General features: G+C 30.0%; 1 protein-coding gene across 5 annotated transcripts; it reads left to right on the forward strand.

The window, feature by feature from the left end:
- The first annotated feature begins 307 nt into the window (after positions 1-307).
- On the forward strand, positions 308-14,086 carry LOC110610408 (gamma-glutamyl hydrolase 2). Of its 5 annotated transcripts, XM_021750321.2 has the most exons (10): positions 369-935; positions 2,849-2,935; positions 8,180-8,269; positions 8,770-8,864; positions 9,395-9,455; positions 11,034-11,123; positions 11,192-11,254; positions 13,024-13,112; positions 13,597-13,689; positions 13,794-14,086. In XM_021750321.2, the coding sequence occupies exons 1-10, from the start codon at positions 609-611 to the stop codon at positions 13,831-13,833; spliced, it is 1,035 nt and encodes a 344-aa protein (XP_021606013.1). In that variant the 5' UTR covers positions 369-608; the 3' UTR covers positions 13,834-14,086. The 5 variants fall into 5 exon arrangements, with proteins under 5 accessions (XP_043810762.1, XP_043810760.1, XP_043810761.1 ...); XM_021750319.2 differs by lacking the exon at positions 11,192-11,254 and having other exon boundaries at positions 311-935; XM_043954825.1 differs by lacking the exons at positions 13,024-13,112; positions 13,597-13,689; positions 13,794-14,086 and adding an exon at positions 12,308-12,616 and having other exon boundaries at positions 309-935.
- The last annotated feature ends 4,977 nt before the right edge of the window (positions 14,087-19,063 follow it).

Here is a 19,063-nt window from a genome sequence, read left to right on the forward strand (position 1 = left end):
AGGTAGATCGGGGAAGTTCTTGAATGGCGATCTTCAATTTCAGCCGGCGACTGGTGTTGTTTGCCGATGAAAGGCTTTGCTCTGGATAATTAGGTTTTCGATATGAATTTTTAGTTTTTAAAATATTATTATGATTTAATCAAATTCTGTGGCAATTCATTTTAATTGTAATTAATTATACAAAATTTAATTTCTGAAATTATTTAAATTATAATTCAAATCGCAGATAAAGTATCTAATTCAATCGAATCTATACAATTTACTGGTGAATTTTGTCACTTTGGTCCTCACGGTCACAGTCCAATAGTATCACAACAACTGTCAGTCTTGCGTAATCCCAAACGACCTTCTTTTATCTTCCAAACTCCAAACAATGGCGATAGACCAGCCGGCCTTCTCTCTCCCTTCGATTGTCAACTCCCGTTACCGTCTCTCTCATGTCGTCTTCTCTCTTTCGCTTCTTCTTCCTCTTTCCATTTTCACAAATTGCCCTCCCACTTCCTCTCTAATTCTCCTTCCACTCCTTCTACTCCCTCCTCTGACTTCCCCAACGACGCCGTTTCGGTCCTTCCACCTCCGCCTCCTCCTCTGCGTCTAGGTTTCCAGATATGTGGAATTATCTTTGGATTCTCACACTTATTTCGCTTTCCGAAGAACTCAGCTTAGCTAAAGCGGCTCAGTCGAATATTCTTCTTCCGAGTCAACTAAACGATGACTTATCGTCTCCGTTGTTCAGGTGCCTCGCACCGGACCCTAAGCTGAACTACAGGCCGGTGATAGGAATCCTGAGCCATCCTGGTGATGGTGCTTCCGGGAGGCTCAATAATGCGACAAACGCGTCGTATATCGCGGCGTCTTATGTGAAATTTGTTGAATCGGCTGGTGCTCGTGTGATTCCTCTTATATATAACGAGCCACGGGAGATTCTTTTCCAGGTATTCTAGAGTTTCAAGCATGGTTGGTTGATTTAACAGTAGAGAAAGAGACTGATCACTGTGCTTAATTTAGAATATTGGACATTTTTATTCAACAAAAAAGAAAAAAGAAAAAAAGAACATTGGATATTTTAGAGTTTCTGTGTTAATAAAGATTACTCTATAGATAATCATTTCGTAGACACATCCAAGAGTTGATGCAGATGAGAAAAAGAATTGGAAGTATAACAAAAAAAAGGATTTTTGACGATTAAAGTGTTCTTGTTATGCTTTTTTATTTTTATCAGAACGGTTATCGAAGGTGAATACAATACATTGCATGCCAGAATTTGGGGTTGTGAAGTTCCAATGGTTTGTCCACTTGTATGCTTAAAACAGATTTATATTTTGTTACTTGGTTTTAGCTTCGACCTAAATAGTGTATAGTTGACGTCACATTTGCACAGTGGCATGATGTTTATCACTGAATAATATGAAGATTGTCTAGGAAGAGTGAGATTGATAAGCCACGAAGATCCTTAAGGGTGCCCATAAAGAATCCGAAATATTCTGATTAGTGGCTTAAGTGGGTCAAGCCATCATGCAGTACATACAGCTTACTTATGGACGTGGACATGCTCTTGCCTGCAGTTAGATTTAATTTAGCATTTATTTTCAGTTACTTGCATTTTCTTTCAGTTGTAATGTGGTCCATTTCTTAGAAACGTGGCCTAGGAAATAGGAAAAGTTGTTGTCATGTGCATAGTATTTAAATTCCTCATATTATGAAAAAAGGCAGGCATTATTTTTCTCCGAAACAACTATCTCTGATCCATTCTCACCCTAAGTAAAATTCTGTTCATTCTTTCTTACTTAAGAGCTTTGACGGGGACCTAGCAGAAAAGCGCTCTATAATTGATAATTTGATTAACTTGAGTTGAATACAATATGTTAGTAAAAAAGGTTGGAGTTGGACCAAGCAAAGTGTCTTATCTATGTGTATAATTTCGTTTGCTATTCTTTATTAACACTATTCTGCGGACTCTGCTTTATTGAGATATAGAATATATTAGGGTCCTTAGAAATGGATCGAATTATGGGTCTGTTGCTGGAATTCTCTAGGAACTAAATTTTCTTTTTGCTGCCTGTGGTTGCAATGGAATATGCTCCTCTGAAAATCTCGAGTTAAAGTACTAAAAACTTTAGAAAATTTTCTCATAATTCTTTTATTGAGTTGCTGCTTAAATATAAATGGGGGGCATAATCACCTCCTAAGAACAGGGAACTATTAAGCAATATAGAGGATCACCCTCCTACCATTGAGGAAAAACAAAAACTAACTTGCATTGTCTATATCATGGGTTAACCACTAAGAACATGGTTTAACCGTTAGCTATATGACCCTTGAAAATAGAAACTGAGAAAATGACAACTGAAATCTGGCAGCAATACTGAAATTTTAACATTAGCTGTCACTTCTAGCTGGTTCTTGTTGAGACTGGGTCTGCTAACAGAATACGTCTGTTTCAGAGAATGGGAAAAATAATGTGGAGCATTGGAGATTACCTTTGGATACAATCCTTGCAATTCTATTTCTAGAATAAATCTAGGTTTGTGGGGCTATTAAAAGAGTGTTAGTGTGTATATGTATATACATGTATTATTTGTTTGGGGTTGAAAATCCAGGTTTTATGTTGTCTTATCCTTGTACAAAATAAGGTTTATTTGTTTTGTATCTGCATAAAGCATGTGGTCCAACTACATCTGTTGATTGATTTAGATTTTTCTGTGATAAGCCATGAGTTTTTAAGACCTTATGTTAAATTGCTCCATTTGCCATCGCAAGTTTATGATTTGATGTGGCTATTGATTATTTAGTAATCTTTTATCTTTAAGATTCTTATTAAATTTATTCCTATTTTATTGTGTTGTAGAAGCTCAATTTGGTCAATGGAGTGCTCTTTACTGGTGGATGGGCTAAAAGCGGTTTGTACTATGACATTGCTAAGGCAGTTTTTAAGGTAGATAATGCTTTTTTGCAGTTATTTAAATATGTCCTATACTTTGTAATATCCATAATTTGTGACCAATTGTGCACATGCACAGTTAGTTTTGGTAGCCATTAGCAGCCTAAAGTGATATAAGTTTGTCTGGACTGTCCCGTAGGGTAGGCACATTCATCAAATCAGTTGACTTGAGAAAATAAAAGCACAAGATCTTATACATGTTATTAAATTAAAAACTTCTTGTTTGAATCTTATCTTTAGATGGAAATTGATTGCAAAAACTTATGGGGACTTCTAGTTCAGGAATTTTCATAATAATATGAACTGGATGGATCTCTTAGGAGTTAGGATAACATGCAGCCACTTTACATGATTTGCCTCTTGTTTTCCCTATTTGATCATAACCCAGTCATTTAAACTATGGATGCCATTGTAATCATGAATTATTCTAGAATAATATTAAAGATGTAATAGAGAACTTACAATAGAAACAAGAGTTGGAGATGGGCTTGAACGTGTTTGATGTGAAAAGTTAAGTCACTTGAACAACATAACCATATTTTGCTTTGTGTACTTCTGTTAGGGATCTAGTTCCCCAACAAGAGTTTAGAAGATGAGAGAATAAGAAGAATAGAAGAGATGAGGTGAGAGAGAGAGGAGAGGGAGAGAAGAGGAATTAGGGATCAAGAGAAAGATAGAATTGAGAAAGAAAGGATGAGATATTATTTCTTGAATCTTGAACGTCTCATACAAAGGCTCTACTTAGCTCTTATAGCAACTGGAGCTGGAGTTTATTTGCCAAACAGAATAACTGCTTTTCAACAACTTTTGCTGCCAGTCCCTAACTCTCAATTCCTTTCTTATTTCTATACTTCTTCCTATGGTATGTAACAACTTCTTTCTTTGATTATTTACTGACAGCATTTTCGAAAAGCCTAGAACTTCTTGAAAAGTTAGTTCCTCGCAGTAATGTACTCAGCTTTCGGGTATACAGAGACTAGCGATAGATGCAAATTGTCCGTGTCTTACATTTAAACATGGAGAGCTAGTGATGGGCATAAGATTTAATCTTTTAGGTGTTTCAAAAAAAAAATGTAATGGTACTTACATTATGCAAATTTTTAAAAAAAATTGCAAAATTCATTAAACAAATAGATGATTAAATATAGACCTATTTTTGGATATAAAGAAAAATCAACACTTTACGTTTAGTTTAATTATGATCATATTCAAAACTTTTAATTTTGGATAACGAAGCCCTAACTTTTAAATTTGTTGTAATTATAGTCAATCAAATATTTGTCCAATTGAATATAAAAGTCTAAATCTTTATATTTAATAATAATTATAGTCAAGACTTTCAATTTTATATTTCAATTTTTTAATTCTATTGCAATTTTAGCCAACTTTTAAAATAATTTGATAAATTTTAAATTGGTGCACATATTATATTAGGTGTTTTTTTTTTCTTTTTTAATAGTAGTTAAGTGCGTTTAAAGAATATAATTAATTAGAGTTAAATGATTGCTTGTGTAAATTTGACTAATATTTAAAAAAGTCAAATAAATAACACAAAGCATGAGATACACTAATTTAAAATTGATAAGTTTATTTTAAAGATCGACTATAATTGCAACAAAATTAAGAAGTTTGGATATAAAATTGAAAATTTTAACTATAATCATTGTTAAACGTAAAGTTTTAGATTTTTATACCCAATTGAATAAATATCTTAGAAATTGATTATAATTGCAATAAATTTAAAAGTTTGGGCTGTGTCATCCGGAGTTGAAAGTTTTGGCCTTTTATGCCCAATAAGCCTTAAATCTATAAGTAAATTAAGATACACAACTAAATATTAAGCATAAATACATCAAATAATGACATTAAATATGTGATTCTTTGATATTGTTAGCGTAATCAATTTAAAACTAAAATAGCTGTGTATGGTGAAGATCTAACCTTAGCAAATATTAATAAAGCCTACAAGTTCCTTTAATATTATTTTCCATCACTTATATATATATATAAATATATTAATTATGAAATAGTTCAAAATTAGGGAAAAGAAACCTATAAAACCTAACATCAAACATAAGTTTCTGCACCAAATATTAGGAGAGAAACGCTCATAAATAAATTAGTAAATAAAAACTTATCCTTTTCAATATATGGATATGTAGAAGGAGAAAGATAATTGATAATCTTTGCTCATTAGTTGATATTCTTAGCTCATGAGATGAGAAGTGAAAATTTTGTGAAAAGAAAATGTTATATGGAAAGTTGAGAGAGAAAGTGAGATATAGCAATTTAAAAGTCTTTTAACTAAAAACAAAACCTTAGGAAAAGCTATTGCCTCCCATATGTACTGAAAAATTGAGGCGACAGATTGTTACTATTACTTAACAGTAAATGACGACCGTTGCTATTAAGTAAACATTGTTATGCTTGTTGAAGGTACTTTTCTTTTGCTTTTAAATAACAAGTATCACAATACTAAATAGTTAGATACCTGTAAATAAAAGCTGCAACAATAATAACTATTATTCAAAACCATGAACTCTCTCATAATTTAATTCTTTTTTTTAAATTCACCTTTTATTATTTAAAAAGGAAATTTAAAAAATGTGTCATCAATTTTTTTATTTTAGTTGGACCAATAGAAAAGAACTTTTAAGTTTTAGAATATAGACTTAGTAATTTTTTCTAATTCAATAAAAATTATCAAAAATTAAAATTTTGTTGGAATTTTTTTTTTTTGGTGGGCCTAACGTGGGAGTATATGTAAGACATGTTCACATTTAACCTACCCCTTATTAAAAATAAAAAGAGAGGGCAGCAATGGCCCTTACCAGCTCTCCTTAAGTCAGTTATATTATCTTTATTGCCTCATATAATTATAACAATCTTAGGTTTGATTTGTTTCATGAAAGACATTTTCCTATTTTCCATTGTTTAGGAGCACAAAAGAATATAAGGGAGGGGAAAACATTTAGTTGGTAATGAGAAAATGCCCTCTTTAAAGGAAAGTGATTTCATGCATCGAGAATGGGAAGTCATTTTCCCTATCTATTACCCACTTCCATTGATTTATTTTAACTAGCCCTTTTTTTATATGCTTTTTACTCTCCTTTATTTTTTTCTGCTTCACTTTTTTTTGCTTTCGATGTTTTAATATATAAGACAAGGTTTTGTGCAATGGGAAGATTTTGACGATATTAAATTGTTTTTTTAATTATTATTATTATTATTTATATTACATGGTACTTAAAAATACTAATAATGATCTTATTAAGATACTACTGGTATCTTAATCTTGTTGAGCTTAAAATATTTTTTGTTTATTTATTTTTTATGAATGAAAGATGAGTTAATTCAATTTTGGTTACAAAATTTTGAACATTATATTCTTTTATGGATAATAATCATCTGTTTATATCAAGGTAAACACAGAAAATTGGTTGTTATCATTGTGCAGCAAACAATAGAAAATAGGCAGAATACACATTTGCACCCCTGAATTTTATAAAAAAAAGGGTCTCATAATGCCCTAAACTTTGAAAAAGTCTCATGACACATTTGAACTATTTAAAAGTAGAATTAAGATGACCACACAGTTCCAATCAGCAACTAGTGTAAATATTTTAAATATTCTTAGATGAATTTGAATCCACTGGGGAGATTCTTTGATATTTGAAAATACAGGGTGGATTTCAATTTCAAAATTTATATGTTATATATGGTTGTTAATTTTATTTGGTTATTGATTGTTAATAGTGAATGTAGACAGTAATTTGAGGCTTATCGATATATGTCAGCATGTTTATACTTTATGCAACCTTGTACTAAGATTTTCCTGGTCATTTTAATTACATTTTAAATAGTTAAGTATGTCATAAGATGTTTTCGAAGTTCAGTGTTCTACAAGACTTTTTAGTAAAGTTCACAGGTGCAAATTGGTCTCCAATATCACAGCCAAGTGGTTGAAAATAATTTGTTTGCTCTGAAAATATTTTCCTTGGAAAAAATTTTCCACAAACAAGTTATTTTATGTGAAATATGGAGTCTTAGTCTACTATGAAGAATATAGTGTTCAAAACAAATGAAGGTCTTAAGATTTGAAATTGTAATAAAATAGTGCGGAAGTTAGTAGAGTCAGTTGGGAATCAGTTAAGAGTGGCAGGAACAGTTACTAGTTAACTGAAATCAGTGTAGAAGCTGTATAAATACAGCTACCTGACCTGCAAATGTTCTTCACATTTGTCATCAATCTCAAGAATCTAATAGAAAAACATAGTCTTAAATAGTTATGCTAATCAAATTAACCTCTTTTATGGTCTTGTGTTTCTGATATTAAAATACTTTTATGTTATGTCTTAGTTGGAGTTGGTATCAGATTTTCTAGTGTTGCAACTCTTCAACAGAAGAAATTAATTTACTTTGATCTCTAAATAAGGCTGCAATGTGTAAATTTCTTTTCAGTATGAAATTTGTTTTTCATGACAACTATCCTATTTAACATGAACATAGAAACAAAGAAATGTGGAAATGGAAATTGTAAAAAGGCATTTCTAAAATTGTAGGAATGGAAATGTGGGGAAACATGTAAATGTAAAAATGTGGGTGTATTTGTAAATTTTCCTTTTTTATAAAAATATAGACATTTATTAATTTCAATTTTATATCAAACATTAGGAAAGCATTTATAAATTTTTAATCTTATATAAATAAAAATTTTATGCACAAATGCCCTCCCCCCCCAAAAAAAAAAAAAATAAATAAATAATTTAAAAAGATTACCTTTAATTACCTTCCCTCTTACCAAGCCCATCATGAAACTGTTGACTTCTTTGAAGCAATCTCTTATGTTAAATCCCTTTCCAATAATCAAATGAAAATCCCTTGTTCCCATATCCCAAACTCTGACTTCTGCAAGGGACCTTTTCATTTCAACTTTCAATGCGAGAGGTGAGATATGTTTTTTTTGTTCGAGTTTCTGAATTTTTTTTATTGAACTTTAAAAGAAATGCATTTCTGAATCAATTTTCCTTAATTTACAAAAATGGCCCCAATATGTTTCATGTGGATTTCCTCAAGTTTTAAGTTTTCGCACTGTTTTTGAAACAGAGAAACTCTGGTACCCTAAAGTTTCTGTGCTTCATAGCAACTACCTGATGTGTGCAGTTGAAACATATTAAGGAAAACATGCTATCAGTTTGCTCACCATTAGTTAAGCAATCCATTATCTGTTACTTGCAGAAAGCTTTAGCCAAGAACGATGCAGGATATCATTTTCCGTTGTATGCTATCTGCTTGGGTTTTGAACTTCTGACAATGATCATTAGCAAGGTAATGTGTCTTCCTTTTATTAGTTTTTGAGCAGTTCATATATACATATTCAGTAGATCTTTTTGTTCCTTTCTTTTTGTTTCGCCCACTTAATCTTGTAGATTTGTGTTCAAAAGCCAATCCAGATGGTTAGTTTTGTTTCCATTTCTTTCCACTGTAAATGATTTAAAACTAGAGAGAGGAGGTGTATTTTAGGCTGTGCTGTTAATTTGAGATTCTGTGCTTTATTGGACTAGAATGGTGGTGATGTCAGATTAATGCCATGATTGTTTCTATAAATTATTTGGCTATTGTACAAATCAAGACAACTATGCTTTCTATTGGCAGCGTGAAATTTGATCAGTCTTCATTCAGAATGTCCAAGCACTTCTTCCATATGTGTTTAAATTCCTGTTGACAGAAAGTGGAACTCTTTCTCCACAAAGAAAAACCTTTTAGCAGTAGTCTTTCACTGTATTGTTTTGCTGGTAAAAACATGACAATTTTTTTCTTGATAATAGGACAATAACATTCTGGAATCATTTAACGCAGCAGATCAGGCTTCTACTCTTCAATTTATGGAAAATGTAAATATAGAGGGAACTGTGTTTCAAAGGTATACAAGTTGTAATATTTCTTTTTCCTCCATCGATCTTTTTTGAAGGTATACATGATCACATGTATTTTGAATAATAATTTCCTTTTGTGTTATGATGTTGCATGAGGTAGCAATTTGCATTTTCAAGCCTTGCATGATAAGTATGACTATTATAGATCGTTCTCTTCATCTCAGGTTGATTGATCTCCTCAATTGGATGATTATCACAGTGAAAATTTACTTTTTCTAGTTTGGAAAATTTATTAGGTTTAATTACTTAACCCTTGTTTTCTTTTTTTGTTTCTCTCTTAGTGTAACCTTTTTCTATTTTCACTCACTGTGCCTCCTTTTGTAGCGTTCCATCATTTTAGTTGTTGATGCCAAAATCACCCATGATTTCTAGTAAGTTGATCACTGGAATGGGTGAGGCTGCATGATAGAATCAGTGACACCATAAAGTTCAGTGTTGTTATAGAAGCTTACATGATTATTCATTGTCAGCAAAAACTACTTTTTCCATGCAGTCTAAACATTCATCTCTATTGCAGATTTCCACCAGACTTGCTTAAAAAGATGAGTACAGATTGTCTCGTCATGCAAAACCATCTTGTAAGTTAATGTAATTTTGGTAAGATCTTTGGTGGCATGTAAAATGCAAGGGTCATGATGTGCTGTGTATAGTGATGGTTGAAGTCATTTCAACCTCTGTTTAAAAAGGGCATGTAATTTTTATTTTTTATTTTTGGTTGAATGGCTTGAAATTCTTATATTAAATCTCCTACTATTTATAGCAATCACCTACTGGATGGTCCATTATTATTTAATCTTGAGTTTTTATAGTCTAGCTGTTCATGACTCTTGTTAAACAGGTTTTACAATACCATGCAAGTGCCTAGAGTGATTAACACTGAATTATTTACTTGATTTAATTTGCAAGTTGAAACAATAAAACTACCTAGACCAAATGCCAAATATCATATTAAAGTATGATGTGACAACCACATTAGACTTTTTAAGTATGCTTTATATGCTTAGTGAGCCATCCATGACATTTTCTCCCTCTTGCTCTTAATTTTTTTGCTTTGTGCATAAAATATTTATTTAAAAAAAGTCATTTTCTCGCTCCCTTTTACTTTCCGCTCTCTGTTGAACTTTTAACACCAAATTTATTTTTTTCATGTCAGAGTTGTGAATGAGAAAATTGTCTGGAGTGACTCATTAGGCATAAAAAATATATTTAAAAAGGTCTATAGCGGCCATGCATTTTTTTTTTATTGAATATGTTCTGGAATTGGTCTCAATGATTTTATTATAAAGAAAGAAAGGTTTAGTGTTTTAAGAGGCCTTTTAAATTTAATAATTTTAGTGGGATTTACATTTTGTTTGGGAGGAGCTAAGTAATGTTTTTCATGAGTTTAAACACTCCATAGTTTTTTGTTGTTTTGGAGGAACGGAAGAGTTCTGAAGGTTTTGAAGACAAAAGGTCCTCAATCCACTGATATGATGAGTTGGAAATTGGAGGTTTTCCACAATCTCCCAAAAAAAACATTGCTTGTAAAACTTTGGGTTTTCCAAACACAAAAACATGGTCTTAAAACCTTGAAAAACCATCCATTACCTTACAAAATCATAGTGACAAGTCCATTAACAAGTGAAATTAACCCATGAACATCTATATCCCTTATTTTGGAATTGTGGTTTATTTTCTTAGGAATTAATTCTGTAACGGTCCGGATAAAACTGGTCTAAATAAGTTTTGGATCCATTTTCCATTAGCCCTAACATGGTTAACCCAATTGTTTAATAGTTCGTGCTGGCTATTATATATATTATCAATTCTGCTAACTCTTCGATGTGGGATGAATTCCCACAAATTCATTTTATTATTATTATTATTTTTTTTAAAGATGTTTTACCTTGCCACAAAAAATTATTGGAATGATCCAGCTGGTTGAGAATTTGTATAACACAAAGCCAAGAGTGAAGGAAGTGCCACTGATATGTTCGTTATTAGGCTTTTCTACTTGTACCATAGTAATTTCTTTCCTTTCATGTTGTCGAACTATTCCTGTATTTTATCATTACTTTCTTCCTTTGTTTATTTTGCTTCTGTAAAAATTAATGCAATATATTGAAATGGCCTATTTTCCTCGTTTATGTTATTTGGCTGACCTTTCAATGCAACAGTATGGCATCTCGCCAGAACGTTTTCAAGAGAACCAGGATCTATCTAGTTTCTTCAAGATCTTGACTACTAGTGCAGATGCCAATAACAAGGTACCGCATGTAATACTTATAGCTATGCTGCCATGTTGTGCTAGAAGATTAGTTAACATTCATATCAGGTTTATGTCTCGACTGTAGAAGCAAACAACTATCCTGTGACTGCTTTCCAATGGCATCCAGAGGTATAGCCCCTCTTAACCCAATATATGGTTGAATCTCTTGAATGCATATAATTGTGTCCATAATCTAATTCTTCTAGTATTTTTCCTGATAAAGTCATTATATATATATATAATTACCTGGTTGGAGCAGATAATTAAGGTATTACAATTAGGTATATATCTTAACATTTTCAGGATTTAGGGATTGGGTCCTTCTGTATTGATTTAAGCAGATTTTTGAAATCAGAGTGTTACTCATCTTATTAAGCTCATGCTTTTATATTTTTGTATTCATATGCAATACATCAATATGCAAGCACATATAGTCATGTCCATGTATGTTTTCATTGCAGAAGACACACATAGAGAAGTGCAGATATTATTTGTGGAGTTTTCATTTCAAATATACACCAATCTAAATGGATTATTAGGCTTTGATATTTGATATCCTTTTATGAAAAAAGATGTTCTGTGGGTTGATGTGTGTGTATGTGTGAGAGAGAGGGAGAGAGAGAGAAGGAGAACTTCCTGTAATTGAATCTGCACTTAACTAAATTTGAATTTGTGAAAAACTAAATATGCGCTCTGAACTGCACAATACTGCACATTACAGGAAGGTTTTCATTGCAGAAGACACATATAGAGAGAAGTGCAGATATTATTTGTGGAGTTTTCATTTCAAATATACACCAATCTGATGGTTTTTAAGACCCTAGTGAATTTCAATTCTCAGTGGTGACCTAAATGAAGTAGTTTGTGCATTTTGTGCCATGTTTCTTAACTTTCCCTTATTTTTCGGTGTTTCATAAAATTTGCTGGAAATAGTGTGGTTACCACCGGCTCTGTATGAAAAATTTTGCAGAAAAATGCTTTTGAAATGAGGCTCATCTAAGATTCCACCGGCTCTGATGGTTTTTAAGACCCTAGTGAATTTCAATTCTCAGTGGTGACCTAAATGATGTAGTTTGTGCATTTTGTGCCATGTTTCTTAACTTTCCCCTATTTTTTGGTGTTTTCATAAAATTTACTGGAAATAATGTGGTTACCACCGGCTCTGTATGAAAAATTTTGCAGAAAAATGCTTTTGAATGGGGCTCATCTATGATTCCACACTCAGAGATATACACCAATCTAAATGGATTATTAGGCTTTGATATTTGATATCCTTTTATGAAAAAAGATGTTCTGTGGGTTGATGTGTGTGTATGTGTGAGAGAGAGGGAGAGAGAGAGAAGGAGAACTTCCTGTAATTGAATCTGCACTTAACTAAATTTGAATTTGTGAAAAACTAAATATGCGCTCTGAACTGCACAATACTGCACATTACAGGAAGGTTTTCATTGCAGAAGACACATATAGAGAGAAGTGCAGATATTATTTGTGGAGTTTTCATTTCAAATATACACCAATCTGATGGTTTTTAAGACCCTAGTGAATTTCAATTCTCAGTGGTGACCTAAATGAAGTAGTTTGTGCATTTTGTGCCATGTTTCTTAACTTTCCCTTATTTTTCGGTGTTTCATAAAATTTGCTGGAAATAGTGTGGTTACCACCGGCTCTGTATGAAAAATTTTGCAGAAAAATGCTTTTGAAATGAGGCTCATCTAAGATTCCACCGGCTCTGATGGTTTTTAAGACCCTAGTGAATTTCAATTCTCAGTGGTGACCTAAATGATGTAGTTTGTGCATTTTGTGCCATGTTTCTTAACTTTCCCCTATTTTTTGGTGTTTTCATAAAATTTACTGGAAATAATGTGGTTACCACCGGCTCTGTATGAAAAATTTTGCAGAAAAATGCTTTTGAATGGGGCTCATCTATGATTCCACACTCAGAGGATGCCATTCAAGTGACCCAACATGTTGCAAACTTTTTAATCAGGTGAAGACTTTATTATTGCTGAGAAGTTGCTAATTAACATATGTGCAATATTAATATTTTGTTCAAGGAAACAGGCAGTGCGGCAAAAGGATTTTTTTTTTTTTTGACATTTTAAACGTACATGACACCCTCTGTGAATCACATGTATCATAAATGTTTACATGAGGCAGCATGATTAGCTTTGCTGTATTGTTTGCATTGAGAAATGAAGTCAAAGATTGTCCTGAAATATGAAGCAAAGAAATGAACATGTCAGTGGAAATAGCTGTATTGTTCGCTATTAGATGATACAGGGGAAAAGCGAGGGTATTACACTCGTTGATCTGAATAGTGAACATGTACGTGGTGATTTTGGAAAATTAAAAAAAAAAAAATTTGCTTGTAGCTTTAACATTTGAGATTTCAGCAAATATTTGGCTCAAATCCTATCATGCTATATCAGAAAAAACAGGAACGATTCTGATCCTTTATTTTTGTGTTTCAGTGAGGCTAGAAAGTCTTTAAACAGGCCACCTGCTTCTGAAGTGCTCGACAATCTGATTTACAATTACAGTCCTACATATTGTGGGAAGGCTGGGTAAGCTTAATGACTTAAATCGGAACATTATGTATCTAGGTTGACACTTGAATTTAATAACATCCTTTTGTTTATTAATTTATTTATTTTCCATCGAACTGCAGGAAGGGATTTGATGAAGTGTATATATTTGAAGAACCATAAATTCCAGATTTTTTGCAGGTGGAGCGTGTAGGCTAGCATTGTGTAGGCTAGCACTGTAAATTGGAATGTAAATTGTATTTGTCAACTAAAGCGTTTAGCTTGTGGTGTTGTGCTTAAATTTGGGTTACAACAATTAGTATTCAAATGGGGGCAAACACTCCTCTAAAAGAAAAAGATGTTGAGATTATTTCTGGGTTCATTTCACATTGTTACTATTAATTGTTAATGTTGATCATTTTAACTTTTTTATCAATAGATCACTTGTAATTTTTGTCAGTAGATAAGATATTCATTAAAGATCCAGGTCTAAGGCCTGATTATGGGAGTTCAGAAAAGTCCATGCAAATTGGAGGTTTACGCTCTTCCCAGGCCTAAATGCATTATAAAAAGAAGACAATTGGAACAACAGAACTCAATTCGCAAACCTGACCTGGTGTCAGATTTGAATTTAGCTTCAACACTGTACCTATAGGAACCGTTGGCCACCCAAGAATAAGACGCCACAAAGGCTGAAGAAATCTCTAAAACATTAGCCTTGCAGGTTGTGAGATGCCGACTGCAGCTTAGTGGATAAACGAAAACTTCTAAATCTCAAGCCAATCTTCAGCTGCGATAAGAAGTTGTACCAGAACTCAAGATAAACGCATACAATATCATATCTAAGCTAGGTGTAGGAGTTATGCCGCCACAAGGGAGAACCATTCCTCCTCGAATCGCAACAGTTGAACTATTTCCCGGTCAAGGAAAGCTTCAAATCAACTTAGGATTTTGCCGGCTAAGTTAGTGGAGCTGTGCACTTTGATTATCTACTTGCGCCTATTTAGGCTTTGTTTGTTAATAATTTTGAGTTTTAAGAGTAGTTTTAGTCAAAACAGTAATATTTAGTGATTGATAGAGTGAATTATCAAAAATTAATTCTTGTAATATTTTATTAATTATTACCTGAATAATTATTATAGCAACTAATATTGTCAAATAGATTGCTTTCAAAAAAAATATTGTCAAATAGACCTTTAGACTTGTTCTATAACTACTATTGTACCATTTATTGCCAAACTGGATTAATGGAATGTGAAACCCAAGATACATTCATCCCGTAAATAAAAACAACATAAAAATTATCGATACAAAAGAAAACACAATCAAAACTTGCAATCAAAATAAAACGCTCCATTTTGAACCCATTAAAACTAATATCTAAAAAATATTTTGTACAGAATCCATGATCGAACGGAAGAACCCACGATCAGACGAAGTGACTTCTTTGGAAAAAAAAACTTTTTTATTGAAGTAATAAACCAAAAAATTTTGGAAAAAAAGAAGGTCATAAACTCCAAAGAAAAGTCTTTGCAGAAGTAAGATATACTCAATTAACTCCTTATAAGTCGATGATTTTACATTTCAAGATGGGATGCCTACAAATTCAACACATTAGAAGGTTGGGTGGATCGTATTTTCAATTAACACATCCATCCTAAATCCATTTGAAACTTATTGTTCTTATAAAATTTTCAAATTATAAATTTATTTAATTAATAATTTTCAATTAACACATCCATTCCAAAATGGGATTGAAGTTGATTAGGTTGAATAGAATAATGATTTGATGGTTTAAATTATATACGATTGGTGTTTGAGTATTTTGTTCACATTTCAAATTGATTTGATTACAATAAAATTAGTTACAAAGTTATACTCTTATATGAATCTATTTTATTATTAAAATTATTAATTAAATAAATTTATAATTTGAAAATTTTATAAGAACAATAAGTTTTAAATGGATTTAGATTTCAGTATTTTGTTTTAAAATTTGTGGGTATTAATTTAAATTGAGTAAGAACTGCCTCATTCGATATTAATTACAGCCTTCTCTTATGACGACGAATCCGATATAAGTTTATAAGACGTTTATTATTATACAAAAGAAATTTTGATTAATTATGATTTGAATGTGAAAAAAAGGTATTTTCACCGAAAAATTTTTAATTACTGTAATCATAATATAATTAAGTAAAATTTATCAAATAATTCAGGAAAACATTTCAATTATTGGCTATACCCATAACATAAATAAGGAAAATTTAGCTAATAAATAAGGAAATACAGTTTTAGTTTTTTTTGTTTTTTTTTTTTTTTTTTTTTGAAATGGAGAAATACAGTTTTAGTTATTTGGAATTTTAACATCATTCATGAAATATTACCAAATCATTTGAAAAAAAAAAAGCAAATAATTATAGTATTAACATAATTAAAAAAAAATCTGGAAACATTATTTTAGAATCAATTTTTAGATTAAATAAAGGTAAAATTTGCATATTTGTATTTTACTATTTTTATTTATCAATCGTAGTTTAATAAATACATAAATTTTAAAATAAATTACTTTTAAACAGTTAAACTTTTAAAAAAAATAATAATTTTAAACACTTAAATTTTAAAAAATTATTTTTAAATACAATTTTAAAACTATAGATTTAGTGAAATTATATTTAAAATTAATATTTTTTAAATTTAAATATTTATTATGTCATAATTAAAATTAAAATATATTATTAATAAAAATACTAAAATACAATAAATAAAACATCGATAGAATTGAAAAAGTTAACCAACTATTTAAGAAAATAAGTTTAAATTAAAATAGTGGTCCACATGAATTGAATATACACAAAAATAATTTATAATTATACATTTTTTAAGTAACTTTATATATTTTATATTTTTAATATATTTCTTAAAATATAAAATAATAAAAAAATCAAATTGAATTAAATCAAAATATTATAAAAACTTACCAAAGTTTTTGTTGGAATCCATTTATTCTCCTCCTTAAATTAAATTAGCAGCAAGTTTCAGCTTGAGAAGAGGTAAGATGAAATGGGTATAATTATACTTTACTGTACATTTGGCTTCTTATTATTGCTTCTTTTTTTCTTAAGGTAGAAGTGAGAAATAAATGTATAATAAATAATTTCAGTTACTATTGTTAATGATAATTAAAGAAATATATATTCTTTAAAAAGTCTAGTTATTCATTAATTTTTCAAAATCCTATAGTTTAAGAATGAAAAGTTAATCGCACGCACAAATATAGTCTAGTGGGAAGTGCATTTTGAGTAAATTTGAAAGATTTCAGATTCTACTTTTTCAATTCTCAATTCTCATTTCAAAAAACCAGAAAAAGAATGAAAAGTTAATCTTATACGAACAAGCGTTATTCTTAAAAATAATGTTATATTTGCTTTAAAAAATAATGTTATTATTTTTTATGGTATATTAATAATTATGATTAGAATAAAAAAAATAATTTAACTCTATTCTTTTAATTTTAAACCATTTAATTTCTGAAATTCTTGACGGAGTCTAAATAGTCCTTTATCAAATTGGTATCAGAGCGAAGTTCGATCATGGCAAATAACCAAGAGGCCAGACTTGTTACTAAATAAGTCTTATCATAATAATGTCAAATTAAATTATTTGATTAATCCATGACATGACATAATTATTATCGTGTTATAAATAGATTGACATAATTTTGATATCAATACAAATAAATTTAATTTCAATCCTTAATTTTTCGTGTTAGATTGACAAAGTTATATCTAAAATTGCTATTTGGAGACAAAGATACAAACTGAAAAATAGTGATATCTAATCCAAATCCAACTTAATCAAGCTAACAAATCCAACAAAACCAGACTATTTAAATCAAACCACTAACCCAATAATCTCAAATGAGAAACCTTAAAAGACACAATATCAAAATGCCACATGGGACCAAGCCACTGGGGAAAAATCACAAACTCCAGCCAATACTGCAAGCAAAGCCAAAATTGAAAAACCACGCGCATAGTCAAAGTAGCAAGATTAGTATCTAAAAGTACAAGCCACCAGAAAGCGACCAAAAGAGCTCACCATTAGAAGTCCAATCTCAGAAATACATCAAACATAAACATATAAGAACCTCTCAATATAAAAAACAAAGAAGAAGATAACTTAAACCCCACAAAATCAATAATCTTGTTGTTACTTGCGATTGATTCCCTTTTCCTTTATTATTAACCAGCAAAAATAGATTTTCTTTCCAATAAGCAATGCTCACTCGCTCTCGCTTCCCCTTTTAGCTCAATTGCTACTATCATTCACATTTATCATCCTAGGGTTTTATCTTAACTCAATTTCTATTATCATTCACATTTATCATTCTAGAGTTTTATTAATCCCAATAACTATATCTCCCTCAAATTTGACAAAACTCGCATAATAATTTTTTATTAAATTTTTAATAATAAATTAGTTTCTAAATTTAAATGTTCATATCATAAAATAATCATTAATAAAAAATATAAATTTTTATTAGTCGACCATTGATCAGAAGTTTTATATTTTTTAATGATCAAAATACTTTTTAGATGGTCAATTTTTTTTAATTAAAAGTTATTTTTATTTATTATTTTAATAATAAAAATTAAAAAATTACTATTTTAATTTTTAAAAATCAATAAATTTATGAGTTTTATCAATTTATTTTTTAATTGTTATTATAGTGAATAGTTTTATTTTTTAAAAGTATAAAATTAATATTTTGTATAAAAATTAATAATGAATAATTATATTTTTCTTAAAAATTAATTTTTATATTATGTAAGGATAAAAATGACAAATTTAAAAATTAAATATTAATTTTTATATTTAATTAAAAACTTAAAAATTAATTTTTATGTTTAGGAGTCCATCTAAATTGATTTTTAGACATATAAAATTTTTTATACTTAACTAAAATTAAAAATTAATTTTTATACTAACATATTATAGTTGAAATATGCCCTAAATTGATTTTTATAAGTATACTTATAAAATATTAATTTTTATATTTTAAAAACTAAAATTATTTATAATAATAATAAATAAATAATAATAGTAGATAAAAACTATAAATTTATTAATTTTTAAAAATTAAAATAATAATTTATTAATTTTTTATTATTAAAATAATATTTTGATTATTACAAAATATAAATTTTTAGTCGATGTTAATTAATAGTAAAATATTATTTTATTAAATAAAAATTAAACTTAAAAGATTAATTTATTAAACCTTGTCAAACCTAAGGTCCATGTAAATTACCTATTATAAGTACTTTAAAAAAATAAACAATTTCGACGCCACATGAAACGCACGTGGCTCTAATAGGTTTTCTGTACATTGAGTCGCGACAAAATCCAT

Source organism: Manihot esculenta, chromosome 3 (assembly GCF_001659605.2).
Source record: "Manihot esculenta cultivar AM560-2 chromosome 3, M.esculenta_v8, whole genome shotgun sequence".
Lineage (NCBI taxonomy): Eukaryota > Viridiplantae > Streptophyta > Magnoliopsida > Malpighiales > Euphorbiaceae > Manihot > Manihot esculenta.

Excerpts from the sequence above, each read along its gene's own strand:
- LOC110610408 (XM_021750321.2), top strand. The coding sequence starts at position 609 with ATGTGGAATTATCTTTGGATTCTCACACTTATTTCGCTTTCCGAAGAA. Across the intron at positions 936-2,848 it reads CACGGGAGATTCTTTTCCAG|AAGCTCAATTTGGTCAATGG; the intron begins GTATTCTAGAGT and ends ATTGTGTTGTAG. Across the intron at positions 13,690-13,793 it reads ACATATTGTGGGAAGGCTGG|GAAGGGATTTGATGAAGTGT; the intron begins GTAAGCTTAATG and ends ATCGAACTGCAG.